Source organism: Oncorhynchus tshawytscha, linkage group LG20 (genome assembly GCF_018296145.1).
Source record: "Oncorhynchus tshawytscha isolate Ot180627B linkage group LG20, Otsh_v2.0, whole genome shotgun sequence".
NCBI lineage: Eukaryota > Metazoa > Chordata > Actinopteri > Salmoniformes > Salmonidae > Oncorhynchus > Oncorhynchus tshawytscha.
Window position 1 is genome coordinate 46,371,486 of NC_056448.1, and position 15,777 is coordinate 46,387,262.

General features: G+C 41.4%; 1 protein-coding gene across 1 annotated transcript; it reads right to left on the reverse strand.

Annotated features, from left to right (window-relative positions):
* Positions 1-4,006: 4,006 nt before the first annotated feature.
* LOC112257316 (thioredoxin-like 1) lies at positions 4,007-14,308 on the reverse strand. Its single transcript, XM_042302737.1, has 8 exons — positions 14,111-14,308; positions 13,053-13,149; positions 12,626-12,799; positions 7,759-7,881; positions 6,877-6,946; positions 6,471-6,643; positions 5,658-5,762; positions 4,007-4,407 (listed from the first exon to the last, which is right to left on the reverse strand). Exons 1-8 carry the CDS (start codon positions 14,206-14,208, stop codon positions 4,378-4,380), a joined length of 870 nt encoding a protein of 289 aa, XP_042158671.1. The 5' UTR covers positions 14,209-14,308; the 3' UTR covers positions 4,007-4,377.
* Between the last annotated feature and the right edge of the window lie 1,469 nt (positions 14,309-15,777).

The following is a 15,777-nucleotide window of genomic DNA, read 5'->3' on the forward strand; positions in this document are numbered from 1 at the left end:
TGTAGCTTAAAGCAGGTACAGCCTCAGTGTTCACAGTAAAACTGTAACTTAAAGCAGGTGGTTTCTGTGTTCACAGTAAAACTGTAGCTTAAAGTGGGTACAGCCTCAGTGTTCACAGTAAAACTGTAACTTAAAGTGGGTACAGCCTCAGTGTTCACAGTAAAACTGTAGCTTAAAGTGGGTACAGCCTCAGTGTTCACAGTAAAACTGTAACTTAAAGCAGGTACAGCCTCAGTGTTCACAGTAAAACTGTAGCTTAAAGTGGGTACAGCCTGTGTTCACAGTAAAACTGTAGCTTAAAGTGGGTACAGCCTCAGTGTTCACAGTAAAACTGTAACTTAAAGTGGGTACAGCCTCAGTGTTCACAGTAAAACTGTAACTTAAAGTGGGTACAGCCTGTGTTCACAGTAAAACTGTAGCTTAAAGTGGGTACAGCCTGTGTTCACAGTAAAACTGTAGCTTAAAGTGGGTACAGCCTGTGTTCACAGTAAAACTGTAGCTTAAAGTGGGTACAGCCTCAGTGTTCACAGTAAAACTGTAACTTAAAGTGGGTACAGCCTGTGTTCACAGTAAAACTGTAACTTAAAGTGGGTACAGCCTGTGTTCACAGTAAAACTGTAACTTAAAGTGGGTACAGCCTGTGTTCACAGTAAAACTGTAACTTAAAGTGGGTACAGCCTGTGTTCACAGTAAAACTGTAGCTTAAAGTGGGTACAGCCTCAGTGTTCACAGTAAAACTGTAACTTAAAGTGGGTACAGCCTCAGTGTTCACAGTAAAACTGTAGCTTAAAGTGGGTACAGCCTGTGTTCACAGTAAAACTGTAGCTTAAAGTGGGTACAGCCTCAGTGTTCACAGTAAAACTGTAGCTTAAAGTGGGTACAGCCTCAGTGTTCACAGTAAAACTGTAACTTAAAGCAGGTGGTTTCTGTGTTCACAGTAGACATGCCCTGGAAGTTGTACAGAATTTTCACAACGTTCCAAGTTTGACTCTGCAGACCTGAAATTTGGTCAGTGCTGAAAATTTGAGGGAACATTGGGTGTCGGAGATCTCTTTTCCTTGGGTGTCGGAGATCTCTTTTCCTTGTGTGTCGGAGATCTCTTTTCCTTGGGTGTCGGAGATCTCTTTTCCTTGTGTGTCGGAGATCTCTTTTCCTTGGGTGTCGGAGATCTCTTTTCCTTGTGTGTCGGAGATCTCTTTTCCTTGGGTGTCGGAGATCTCTTTTCCTTGGGTGTCGGAGATCTCTTTTCCTTGGGTGTCGGAGATCTCTTTTCCTTGGGTGTCGGAGATCTCTTTTCTTTGGGTGTCGGAGATCTCTTTTCCTTGTGTGTCGGAGATCTCTTTTCCTTGGGTGTCGGAGATCTCTTTTCCTTGGGTGTCGGAGATCTCTTTTCCTTGTGTGTCGGAGATCTCTTTTCCTTGGGTGTCGGAGATCTCTTTTCCTTGTGTGTCGGAGATCTCTTTTCCTTGGGTGTCGGAGATCTCTTTTCCTTGGGTGTCGGAGATCTCTTTTCTTTGGGTGTCGGAGATCTCTTTTCCTTGGGTGTCGGAGATCTCTTTTCCTTGGGTGTCGGAGATCTCTTTTCCTTGGGTGTCGTAGATCTCTTTTCCTTGTCTTTGGGAGGTGGTGTGGAACAACCTTTTTATTTTTTATTCAAGAGACATCAAATACCAATATATGCCTTTTTGCTTGTGTTTTTATTTACAGTGTTTGTCTGAATCACAATAAAAATGCTTGAATGAATTGTTTGAGATGCCTCATCTTGGTGATTCCACTGGCAGACAAGGACGACAGCTCATAGACTTCACATCCAAAACGGCCCCCTATTCCCTATATAGTGCACTACTTTAGACCAGGACCCTATAGAACCCTATTCCCTATATAGTGCACTACTTTAGACCAGGACCCTATAGAACCCTATTCCCTATATAGTGCACTACTTTAGACCAGAGCCCTATAGAACCCTATTCCCTATATAGTGCACTACTTTAGACCAGAGCCCTATAGAACCCTATTCCCTATATAGTGCACTACTTTAGACCAGAGCCCTATAGAACCCTATTCCTTATATAGTGCACTACTTTAGACCAGAGCCCTATAGAACCCTATTCCCTATATAGTGCACTACTTTAGACCAGGACCCTATAGAACCCTATTCCCTATATAGTGCACTACTTTAGACCAGGACCCTATAGAACCCTATTCCCTACATAGTGCACTACTTTAGACCAGGACCCTATAGAACCCTATTCCTTATATAGTGCACTACTTTAGACCAGGACCCTATAGAACCCTATTCCCTATATAGTGCACTACTTTAGACCAGGACCCTATAGAACCCTATTCCCTATATAGTGCACTACTTTAGACCAGGCACCTATGGAACCCTATTCCCTATATAGTGCACTACTTTAGACCAGAGTCCTATAGAACCCTATTCCCTATATAGTGCACTACTTTAGACCAGGCACCTATGGAACCCTATTCCCTATATAGTGCACTACTTTAGACCAGGCACCTATGGAACCCTATTCCCTATATAGTGCACTACTTTAGACCAGAGCCCTATAGAACCCTATTCCCTATATAGTGCACTACTTTAGACCAGAGCCCTATAGAACCCTATTCCCTATATAGTGCACTACTTTAGACCAGAGTCCTATAGAACCCTATTCCCTATATAGTGCACTACTTTAGACCAGAGCCCTATAGAACCCTATTCCCTATATAGTGCACTACTTTAGACCAGGACCCTATAGAACCCTATTCCTTATATAGTGCACTACTTTAGACCAGGACCCTATAGAACCCTATTCCTTATATAGTGCACTACTTTAGACCAGGACCCTATAGAACCCTATTCCCTACATAGTGCACTACTTTAGACCAGGACCCTATAGAACCCTATTCCTTATATAGTGCACTACTTTAGACCAGGACCCTATAGAACCCTATTCCCTATATAGTGCACTAGTTTAGACCAGGACCCTATAGAACCCTATTCCTTATATAGTGCACTACTTTAGACCAGGACCCTATAGAACCCTATTCCCTATATAGTGCACTACTTTAGACCAGGACCCTATAGAACCCTATTCCTTATATAGTGCACTACTTTAGACCAGGACCCTATAGAACCCTATTCCCTATATAGTGCACTACTTTAGACCAGGACCCTATAGAACCCTATTCCCTATATAGTGCACTACTTTAGACCAGGACCCTATAGAACCCTATTCCCTATATAGTGCACTACTTTAGACCAGGACCCTATAGAACCCTATTCCCTATATAGTGCACTACTTTAGACCAGGACCCTATAGAACCCTATTCCCTATATAGTGCACTACTTTAGACCAGGACCCTATAGAACCCTATTCCCTATATAGTGCACTACTTTAGACCAGGACCCTATAGAACCCTATTCCCTATATAGTGCACTACTTTAGACCAGGACCCTATAGAACCCTATTCCCTATATAGTGCACTACTTTAGACCAGGACCCTATAGAACCCTATTCCCTATATAGTGCACTACTTTAGACCAGGACCCTATAGAACCCTATTCCCTATATAGTGCACTACTTTAGACCAGGACCCTATAGAACCCTATTCCCTATATAGTGCACTACTTTAGACCAGGACCCTATAGAACCCTATTCCCTATATAGTGCACTACTTTAGACCAGGACCCTATAGAACCCTATTCCCTATATAGTGCACTACTTTAGACCAGAGCCCTATAGAACCCTATTCCCTATATAGTGCACTACTTTAGACCAGGACCCTATAGAACCCTATTCCCTATATAGTGCACTACTTTAGACCAGGACCCTATAGAACCCTATTCCCTATATAGTGCACTACTTTAGACCAGGACCCTATAGAACCCTATTCCCTATATAGTACACTACTTTAGACCAGGACCCTATAGAACCCTATTCCCTATATAGTGCACTACTTTAGACCAGAGCCCTAGAGAACCCTATTCCCTATATAGTGCACTACTTTAGACCAGGACCCTATAGAACCCTATTCCCTATATAGTACACTACTTTAGACCAGGACCCTATAGAACCCTATTCCCTACATAGTGCACTACTTTCGATCTCAGACATGTCTTTGGATCCCGAATCAAAGCCCTAACTTCAGGATGGGATACCAGGTCCAAAAACAAGTATTGTACTATAAAAAAGGGTCCAAAAGCAGTGCACTATGAAAGGGAATATGTTGCCATTTGGGACACATGGTTGTTGGTCAGTGCTGTATTACAGTAGAGCTGACTCTGAGCCAGACCCATCCAGCAGCCTTGGCAGACAGACAGCGATCACCACAGCAATATGGCCATTCTTCTCCTCTCCTCTCCTCTCCGCCGTCTCAGTGACTCTCTCCTTTCTTGCCCACAACCTGGTAAAAAAAAACACAAACCGTGTGGAGAAAAAAAGAAGAAAAATGCAAACAATTAAAACTATACGTTTCCATCTAATTGTTCTAGAGATTTTCATATAAATATATATATTTAAATTCCCACCAGTGTGTTTCCAACAAACAGACGTGTTGCAGAATAAAAGCCGTGTGCGATGAGGAAGTGCCGACAAAATGAGTTTCCCCAAGTCGTAGTGGGAGGACCACACGCCATATCATTGACATCGACAAAATGAACTTTTCGCTGAAGTTCACACGTACCGAATAACAATGAATAAGCAAATAAAACTGTAACGTTAAATAGCAAATGCGCCTACTGGTCTTGACACGGGCCTACTCTGGTCTTGACACGGGCCTACTCTGGTCTTGACACGGGCCTACTCTGGTCTTGACACGGGCCTACTCTGGTCTTGACACGGGCCTACTCTGGTTTTGTCACAGGCCTACTCTGGTATTGACACGGGCCTACTCTGGTATTGACACGGGCCTACTCTGGTTTTGTCACAGGCCTACTCTGGTTTTGTCACAGGCCTACTCTGGTTTTGTCACAGGCCTACTCTGGTTTTGTCAGGGAGCTCTAGACAACGGCTGGTAGATACAGTGCAGGAAGGCTAGTCTACATGATGACATTATGGATAAGAGAGAGAATGGTTTTATTTGTCAAAACGGCAGTCATGCATCGATCGTCATGTCACCAGAATAAGACCCTCAATATTTATTGGAAAGGAGCATCAGGATCACTGCACTTTCACCACCCTGTGACGTTTCTAAATGATTTATTCTGTAGCCTAATAAACTGCATGGTTTCCCCGAGTCGTAGTGGGAGGACCACACGCCATATCATTGCGTGACTCAACGTTTACTTCGATATGATGGTTAATTGTATGAATATTTTCACATTAAAAAAAAGGTATTTCACCACCATTTCTCGCATAATTCATTTTTACAGACACAAAAACATCCACCACGTCGAATGAACAAATGATCTGTCAGCATTTATCAAATTGTACCGAAACTACCCATTTTCATCACAGCCATCGTGATTTTTATTTATACAGAATGACTTTACTCTCAGAAAACTACGTGGTTATAGTCACAGTATTTGCATTTTATATATATCATTGCAGATCTCATACAATCTCGACAAGGACGTTGTGAACATACTGTAGTAGACAGGTTCCATCTAACGTGGAATACTCCGATACTCTGTTGGTAGAAATGCCAGATCTTACCCTTTTGAAGTCATTCATGTTTGTTGCTTGTACAGGGGTCCCAATAAAAGTAAGGTAATTTATTTTAGTCGTCTCTTCATCCCCTTGATTGTTCTTCACAAACATCTGTTAGAACAAAACGGAAGAACCACAGATTATATCATTACAAGGGGACACAACCAGTAGAAACTAAAGGATTTCAATTCACGCAGGTTTGGTTGGAACCTAAATTGCAAATCAAGAAGTATTGAAACTCACTATATGCAATAAGAGAGATTCTTTATATCACAGCTAGAGCGTAATAAACTGCAGTTGAACAGGAGAGTACCACGTTTTGCCACTAGATGGCAGCATTGTCCTATATTTACATAACTAATTACACCTGGGCAACATCTCAATAGTTAAATGGGGCTTCCTCCCTCTCCTCCATCAAAAACAGAGTTAAAAGGAGTTTCCTGAAAGGCTTAAACTATATATATATATATATATATATTTAAAAAAAATTATTCATCTGTTATTTAAGAAGAGAACGTACATCTCTTTTTCAAGTGAGAAAGTAGAATACACACTGCTCAAAAAAATAAAGATCTAGGATGTTATTTTAGTGTTCCCTTTATTTTTTTGAGCAGTGTGTATATATATATAAATGAGAGAGAGAGAGAGACTCCTCCACCAGAGTGGTATATGTATATATTAGTTACACTGGAGACAACATAACAATAAATGATATCGAAGTCGTCAGTTCTCTTTATGAACGAACAGCGCATATCGACCTTTTCCCATCGTTTAGAAGCACATCACAAAGTAACACCTTCCAAAACAGTTGCTACTTACGGTGACGCTCTGAACGTTCTGGAACTTGACATATCTCAGCGGAATCAACCCGTCGTCCTTGAAGTCCTCCTCGGCCAGGTCCAGGGTCTGGGTGGCCTCGCTCCGCTCAGCATCGTCAAAGTCCATGGAGCGAGGAAGGTTAATGAAGATCTTCACACACTTTGGTGCCTGGGCTGTTGGGAGGGACAAATGGGACGTATGAGACAACAAAGGCAACCCAAGCTGGCATGGGGAAACTCAACACAACGCATGACCGTGATCGCTCCAGTAAAACGCCAACGTCTACTCAAATGGGCAAAGGATGATATTTCAAAGGCTTTTCCTGAATAAAATTAGACTAGTACGGGTGTTTCACTAGGGAAACGGAGAAACATTTATGAAACACCCGGGGAGAGGAAGGACTCACCGAAGTCAGAGGTCTGCAGCTTCATGGAGTACAGCTTGACAGGTTGGTTAAAGGCCATCGTAACAAGGAGCTGAAGGGGATGAAAATATGGGTTAACTGAGGAGTGTAAACTACACACTGACACCTAAATCTACTAAGACGGTTTAGCCTGCAGGTTGGCCTGAGGTAACACCTGTCAGGAAGACGGTTTAGCCTGCAGGTTGGCCTGAGGTAACACCAGTCAGGAAGACGGTTTAGCCTGCAGGTTGGCCTGAGGTAACACCAGTCAGGAAGACGGTTTAGCCTGCAGGTTGGCCTGAGGTAACCCCAGTCAGGAAGACGGTTTAGCCTGCAGGTTGGCCTGAGGTAACAAAAGGTAACCCCAGTCAGGAAGATGGTTTAGCCTGCAGGTTGGCCTGAGGTTACACCAGTCAGGAAGACGGTTTAGCCTGCAGGTTGGCCTGAGGTAACACCAGTCAGGAAGACGGTTTAGCCTGCAGGTTGGCCTGAGGTAACACCAGTCAGGAAGATGGTTTAGCCTGCAGGTTGGCCTGAGGTAACAGAAGGTAACCCCAGTCAGGAAGACGGTTTAGCCTGCAGGTTGGCCTGAGGTAACCCCAGTCAGGAAGACTGTTTAGCCTGCAGGTTGGCCTGAGGTAACAGAAGGTAACCCCAGCCAGGAGAAGCATACATATGAAAAAGTAACCCAACAGACAAGACATTGTTTTTCACCAGGTGAGTGATATTTTTATCCTTGTAAATATAGAAAAGGGACAACAGATGCAAGTTCTCACCTGTAAAGTCTACTACAAAGTAGCCACACTGAGGTGAACAACTTCAGCACATTCAGACCGCTCTGAACTAACGAAGGAGACGCTGACGGCGATCTATCCTCAGACTCACCTGCTCATCGCAGTCGGACTCCAGGTAGGTGGTGTCCTTGACTAAGCAGTTTTCAAAGCCGCTCTCGTCGCTCTCGTTTAGGCACTCACATCCAGCTTTGTTCACAAACGGCATCAGGTCCATCTGAACACACAGAATCAAAATTATTCAGACAAGGCAAGCCCGTGTTAAGTCCGCATTACAAGGCCATGTTAAGGCCGCATTACAAGGCCATGTTAAGTCCGCATTACAAGGCCATGTTAAGGCCGCATTACAAGGCCATGTTAAGTCCACATTACAAGGCCATGTTAAGTCCACATTACAAGGCCATGTTAAGGCCGCATTACAAGGCCATGTTAAGTCCACATTACAAGGCCATGTTAAGGCCGCATTACAAGGCCATGATAAGTCCGCATTACAAGGCCATGTTAAGGCCACATTACAAGGCCATGTTAAGGCCGCATTACAAGGCCATGATAAGGCCGCATTACAAGGCCATGTTAAGGCCGCATTACAAGGCCATGTTAAGTCCGCATTACAAGGCCATGTTAAGTCCACATTACAAGGCCATGTTAAGTCCACATTACAAGGCCATGTTAAGTCCACATTACAAGGCCATGTTAAGGCCACATTACAAGGCCATGTTAAGGCCACATTACAAGGCCATGATAAGTCCACATTACAAGGCCATGTTAAGTCCACATTACAAGGCCATGTTAAGGCCACATTACAAGGCCATGTTAAGGCCACATTACAAGGCCATGATAAGTCCACATTACAAGGCCATGTTAAGTCCACATTACAAGGCCATGTTAAGGCCACATTACAAGGCCATGTTAAGGCCACATTACAAGGCCATGATAAGTCCACATTACAAGGCCATGTTAAGGCCACATTACAAGGCCATGTTAAGGCCACATTACAAGGCCATGATAAGTCCACATTACAAGGCCAAGATAAGTCCACATTACAAGGCCATGATAAGTCCACATTACAAGGCCATGTTAAGTCCACATTACAAGGCCATGTTAAGGCCGCATTACAAGGCCATGTTAACCAAAAGGTTGCAAGTTCAAATCCCCGAGCTGACAAGGTACAAATCTGTCGTTCTGCCCCTGAACAAAGGCAGTTAACCCACTGTTCCTAGGCCGTCATTGAAAATAAGAATTTGTTCTGTAACTGACTTGCCTAGTAAAATAAAGGTCAAATAAATAAACCTACATTGCTTGAAGTGGATTTAACAGGTGACATCAATAAGGGATCATAGCTTTCACCTGTGTAACCTGGCGGGTAGGAGCGTTGGACTAGTAACCGAAAGGTTGCTGGATGAAATCCCCAAGCTGACAAGGTAAAAATCTGCCCCTGGTCCTCGATGGGACAATTTCTTTGTAGAAGGACAGAAAAGCTCAGTTCTGGTGACTTTTTAAAAAGTACATTCTACTCTAAAACGAATTGAGAAAAAAAAAGTGAGCCCAAAAACATACTGGTTAAAAAAACTATTTTTACAATAATTTTCTTAAAATATTGGATCACGTAGCCTTTGGTCTTATATGATTAGATGTGCTATTAGCAATTAGCATTATTACCTGTAGCCCAACTGATGAAGCATAGTGGCCATAAAATGTACATGGGCTGAAGCATTGGCGTTTGTCCATCTGCATTCACCCTATTGGACACAGCATCCCGACTGTTAGTCAAGCTGCAATATGTGTCGTTTTGTTGTGGGATCCTGACCAAATTCACATAGAAACGTGAGTTATAGATCTGTCACTCTCATTGAAAGCAAGTCTAAGAAGCGGTATGTATATGTGTTATATATGCACTATTCCTATGCTTCCCGTTCTAAAGCCAGTTCGTCAAATGTCTGCCCTGCTAGAGCTGCCCCCAAACCCCCCGGTCAACTGTAAGTGCTGTTATTGTGAAGTTGAAACATCTTATTGTGTTATTGACTGTATGTTTTTTTTTTATGTATAAACCTGTGTTGTTGTTTGTGCCGAACTGCTTTGCTTTATTCTTGACCAGAGGTCGCAGTTGTAAATGAGAACTTGTTCTCAACTTGCCTACCTGGTTAAATAAAAAGTGATCTGGTCTACCTGGTTAAATAAAAAGTGATCTGGTCTACCTGGTTAAATAAAAAGTGATCTGGTCTACCTGGTTAAATAAAAAGTGATCTGGTCTACCTGGTTCAATAAAAAGTGATCTGGTCTACCTGGTTAAATAAAGGTGATCTGGTCTACCTGGTTAAATACAAATACAAGTGATCTGGTCTACCTGGTTAAATAAAAGTGATCTGGTCTACCTGGTTAAATAAAAAGTGATCTGGTCTACCTGGTTAAATAAAAAGTGATCTGGTCTACCTGGTTAAATAAAAAGTGATCTGGTCTACCTGGTTCAATAAAAAGTGATCTGGTCTACCTGGTTAAATAAAAAGTGATCTGGTCTACCTGGTTAAATAAAAAGTGATCTGGTCTACCTGGTTAAATAAAAAGTGATCTGGTCTACCTGGTTCAATAAAAAGTGATCTGGTCTACCTGGTTAAATAAAGGTGATCTGGTCTACCTGGTTAAATACAAATACAAGTGATCTGGTCTACCTGGTTAAATAAAAAGTGATCTGGTCTACCTGGTTAAATAAAAGTGATCTGGTCTACCTGGTTAAATAAAGGTGATCTGGTCTACCTGGTTAAATAAAAGTGATCTGGTCTACCTGGTTAAATAAAAGTGATCTGGTCTACCTGGTTAAATAAAAGTGATCTGGTCTACCTGGTTAAATAAAGGTGATCTGGTCTACCTGGTTAAATAAAGGTGATCTGGTCTACCGGGTTAAATAAAGGTGAAATAAATAAAAAATATTTTAAAAAGCCACGAAGTAGTAGGCCACAGAAGCTCACAGAACGCAACCGACAAGCTTCTTAGAATTGCTTTCAATGAGAATGACAGATCTATAAAACACACATTTCTATGTGAATTTGGTCAGGTCAACCCCCCCAAAAAAGGGTACACATATTTCAGCTTTAAAGCCTAAAACGTTAACCTAAGGCATCAGATCACGAAACACAAGTTCAAACACATTTTTATCTAACCAAATGATTAGATGGCCTGCAAAAATGTTTTTTCAATTTTAAAACGCACAGAAAGAAATACCATATTGTTCCTTCACAGGAATTACCATCTTCAGAGAATGTTTTTTTGTAATATATCTACAGATCATCTCTGTCTGGAGCACATAAAGCAGTAGTAACAGAATGCGGATCAGGGAGCCAAATGAACGGCTCTTTCAAAGACGTGATTCGGGTTCCTGCCGTTCACCAAAAAAGAGCCTTTAGTGCACAAATGACCATCAATGTTGCCCCGAAGCCATTCTTGAAACTCTGGTTGTCATTGTATTTGTGTAAGATGATCACAGAATTGAAGCAGTAGAGAAATAAACGTTGTAGAAATGGAAAACTGGGATGCCCCCTCTTTGTTTTTTTAACAAACCAAAACTGATTTCAAAAGAGTTTTTCCCATAATTGCATTAAGAATTGTTGTGCATTGACTGCTGGTGAGAACACATGTCTCCCACGCTATGGGCCTCACAAATTGAATGTGCATGGAGAGGAATATTTAAGAGTATATGATTTACCCTGCATTGAACACAACAACAAGCCAACTAGGTAAATAAATTAACTATTCTACTACGAGGTTGTCTGATTTTGTTTTAATAACATTACAAAAATAGTAGCACTTGCAAGTAATCCATCCACCTGACAGGTGTGGGATATCAAGAAGCTGATTAAAACAGCATGATTATTACACAGGTGCACCTTGTGCTGGGAAGAAGGCCACTAAATGTGCAGTTTTGTCACACAATGCCACAGATGTCTCAAGTTGAGGGAGAGTGCAATTCGCATGCTGACTATATGAATGAGCTGTTGCCAGATAACTGAATGTTAATTTCTCTACCTTAAACCTCCAACGTTGTTTTAGAGAACATGGCAGTATGTCCAACCAGTCCGTCACAACCGCAGTATGTCACAACCGCAGTATGTCACAACCGCAGACCATGTGTAACCATGCCAGCCCGGGACCTCCACATCCAGCTTCTTCACCTGATCGTCTGAGACCAGCCACCTGGACAGCTGATGAAACTGAGGAGTATTTCTGTCTGTAATAAAGCCCTTTTCTGGGGAAAAACTCATTCTGATTGGCTGGTCCAGGCTACCCAGAGGGCGGGCCTGGCTCCCAAGTGGGTGGGTCTATGCCCTCCCAGTCCCACCCATGGCTCCACCACAGCCCAGTCATGTGAAATCCATAGATTATGGCCTAATGAATTTATTTCAATTAATTGAGTTCCTTATACGAACTGTAACTCGGTGAAATTATTGCTGCATTAATAAATTGTTGCATTTATATTTTTGTTCAGTATACTTTGCCATTATTTTCTAGTTTATTTGGTAAATATTTTCGTAACTCTTCTTGAACTGCACTGTTGGTTAAGGGCTTGTAAGTAAAGCATTTCACAGTAAGGTTCTACACTTGTTGTATTCGGCGCATGTGACTAATAAAGTTTTATTTGATTTTAATATATTTATTAATTTGGAAATATATGTATAAGGCTATGCCATCTCCAAACCAGTCAGACCCCCTGGAGATGTGAATTGCTACTCTGAACTCAAAAACAAATCTCTCCAGAATGCATAAGACAGAAATCTGTTGCAGTGACTGACAACTTTGACCCCTTGCTTCAGTCATTCACAGAAGTTTAAAATAGACAAAAAAATGTCTGAGTGATACCAATTCATCATATACTCACATATCCCTTGGGAATGTCTGAGTAATACCAATTCATCATATACTCACATATCCCTTGGGAATGTCTGAGTAATACCAATTCATCATATACTCACATATCCCTTGGGAATGTCCGAGTCCTCGTTGCTTCCAGGGTCGTTTTCTACATGCTGCTTGATCTTCTCCTCTAGTCCTGAGGCATCTGCACCCTGATACAGGTCGACGCGCACTTTGTTACGGAAAAACAAAAACGTCGGCGTGGCAGAGATGTTGTTGGCGGCAGCCGTTGCCTGAGAGAGAGGGGGGAAAAAAGGGGGAGATTGACATTGAAGTCACATGCCTAACCCCACACACACTAGATTTCGTCATCTGTATTGCTCAACGAATGACATGAGGATGTTGACATGTTTGAGGCTATAAATGTTTTGTTTGTTTTGTTTACAGCGTCTCCTATGACAACAACAACATAATGGAGTACCTGGTGTTTCGATTACGATACAGTAGGATGTATTATTAAAACTCTTTACGCAGAAAGAACCTCACCTGACAGACGTGTACATCGACTTCAAGGAAAACCACGTGTGGGTACTTGTTACTCAACATGTTGAAAGCAGGGGATATTCTGACACAGGGTCGACACCTGGGGAGAGAAGGAGTTTATTAGGAAGCTGGTATTGTCGCGACTACGGTTGTTGTTGTTATTTTTGACGTTAGCGATCATCAAAACGGGCTGTTTATGAACAAAACTAGAACTAAAAAGTTGTGAGCCATACACATGAATTAACTAAAGCTAAAATAGTAGCTAGGTACGTGTTCTTCACCCCTGGGGTGTATTCCTTCAGGCTTTTTTTGGAAACAAACAAAACGTGCCTACCTGGGGTGTATTCATTACGTTTTGTTCTGTTTACCGGAAACAAACAGAACAATACGTGGAGGGGCCTACATGATTTTGTCCAATAGAAACTCTTGTTTTTTTGCGTTTTCCCGTTTGGAGTAAACGGTGTCTGTTGCACGTTTTGGAACAGAGGATTTTTTTTTCACAGAATGTGCGTGAATGAATACACCCCTGAATTTGTCCAATATAAACTATCGTTTCAGTTTGCAACTGTTTTGGCGGAATGAATACACCCCGCTAGTTAAAAGATGCATGTCCCCCTTTCACTGGCAAATTCATTGTAGATGCCTATCAAAACCATCAGATAACTAGCATTGTTGTACCACAAATTATACAGAAAACATTTCACACTATTGCTAAGTAATTGTCAGACTACTGGGTTGCCAAGTACCGCAGCTACTCTGTGGAGTTAGCTTAACATGCTATCTTAGCCTGTCTGATATTGCTAAGTCATAGCTGGCTAAAGCTAACCACCGTTAGCTAGTTAGCCAACGTTGGCGTAGCTAACAGCGTGGTGTTCTCCTGAGTTATTTTATCACGCTTTTTAAGTAGCTTCTTTGAAAGTATTCACGATACACTACGAAAACCCGAAACCAGTTGACCTACTAGGTAATTATACATTTGCCAATGAAATTGAATCACCCACTTCTGTTTAGATCCGGTCTAGCATGCTAGCCAAGGCCTGGGAATATATTTTGAACCTTACCCTGCCATTGTGAACTTCACTACGGCAAGTCTGGAACCGGCGGCTGTTAACTCAGGTTGAAATTCTGAATCATTCCCGATTACTTTTACCCCGACCATTTTTACAGAATACAACTGTAAATATAGTATTATATTTACGTCCGATTATATAGAAAACAGTGTCACACTGTATAGACACTGTCCAAAACTCAACTCCTCTCTCGAATCAAAACACTTTCCTGAGTTCCTTGACGAAAGTTGGCCAGTAACCAATGAAAACCAAGCAGGGTGTGGTCAACTTGACTCCACAGCTCAAATAAGTACTGATCCAAGGTCTGGTTTAAAAACCTTAAAGGGCAGTTTAACGATGACATATTTTACATTCCATCTGACCCAGAAACACATTGAATATCGACACAACATTTTAGAGAAAACATTCAGATAGAATGTCCCACACGAGCCTTGTCATTTAAAAATGAACGGATTAATGGATTTTTAATTTACATTTTTGTTATTTATTTGATATTATTTTTGTTGTTTTTTTTTTAAATATTTTTTGTTATTTCCTAGTCTCTCAGTCAACACAGCCAGCTGAGCAACTGTATTTCTTCCCATAGCATAGCATAGCCAGTTAACCTAGTTAGCTTAAAAGCTAAGCTGCAACAACACATCTCTACAGTGGCTTTTGATAACTGTCCAAGATGAAGGTGTCTAAAATACTAATTTCAATTGTATTTTTAACAAATGTTTTCGTGAATTTGAGAGCAATGGGTAAGTAGACATAGCCAACTAGCTAACTTTCTGTAATTTAAAAAAAAAAAAAAAAAAAACTGTAATGATGTCTTTGAGAGACAAGTGTTTATTTTTGCACAAATATTTACGTTTTTAACTACATTTTAAAAAATGATGAAGCGCAGTCATATTCAGTTCCTGATTGGTCAACAAGTTTATTTGACGTGTGAAATAGTGTTAGTTGAGGTGAATCTTTGTTTCTATGTTTGGGTCTTTGCAAAGACAAAGCTAACATTAGCTTTCCATGTCAAAGCATTCTAATTCTATTCTAACAGATCCTCCGAAAACAACCGACTCCAAAGACTCAGGTGGTAAGTTGACTTTTGACTCTGGCTAGTTAACTATTAGTGGAGGCTGGTGGGAGGAACAATAGGAATAGCTGGAATGGAATCAATAGAACGGAGTCAAGCAATTGGTTTCCATGTGTTTGATCTATTTGATACCATTCCATTCCAACCATTAATGAGCCTGTCCTCCTATAGCACCTCCCACCACCCTCCACTGATAGCTATGTATTTTGACCATCAAAGGCCCTTACTAATTTGGTCTGACCTTGAGACTTTTTGAAGTCATGATAGGGTTAAATAGAGTCTCATGTTCGGGGTATATATTTCACATACATTGAAATGAATGACCAATGAACAACAGGGAGAATTTTAATGAGCATGCCCTTCAGTCACCATCCTGCATTGTTCAAAAGTTGTTCAGTGTCATACCAAATATCCATCATGGTTTTGGTTTCACAGACTCAAGGGTTCAAGAATTGAAGAAGAGGTGGCAAGGAGAAAGACAGGAATTTTTGAAATTCCCTTGTTTCCTTAAAAAGGATCCTGCAACTAATGTAAAAGGAAAGCAAGCCAGTGATGTAAGTTATTTGTAGGGCATCTTTGTTATGAA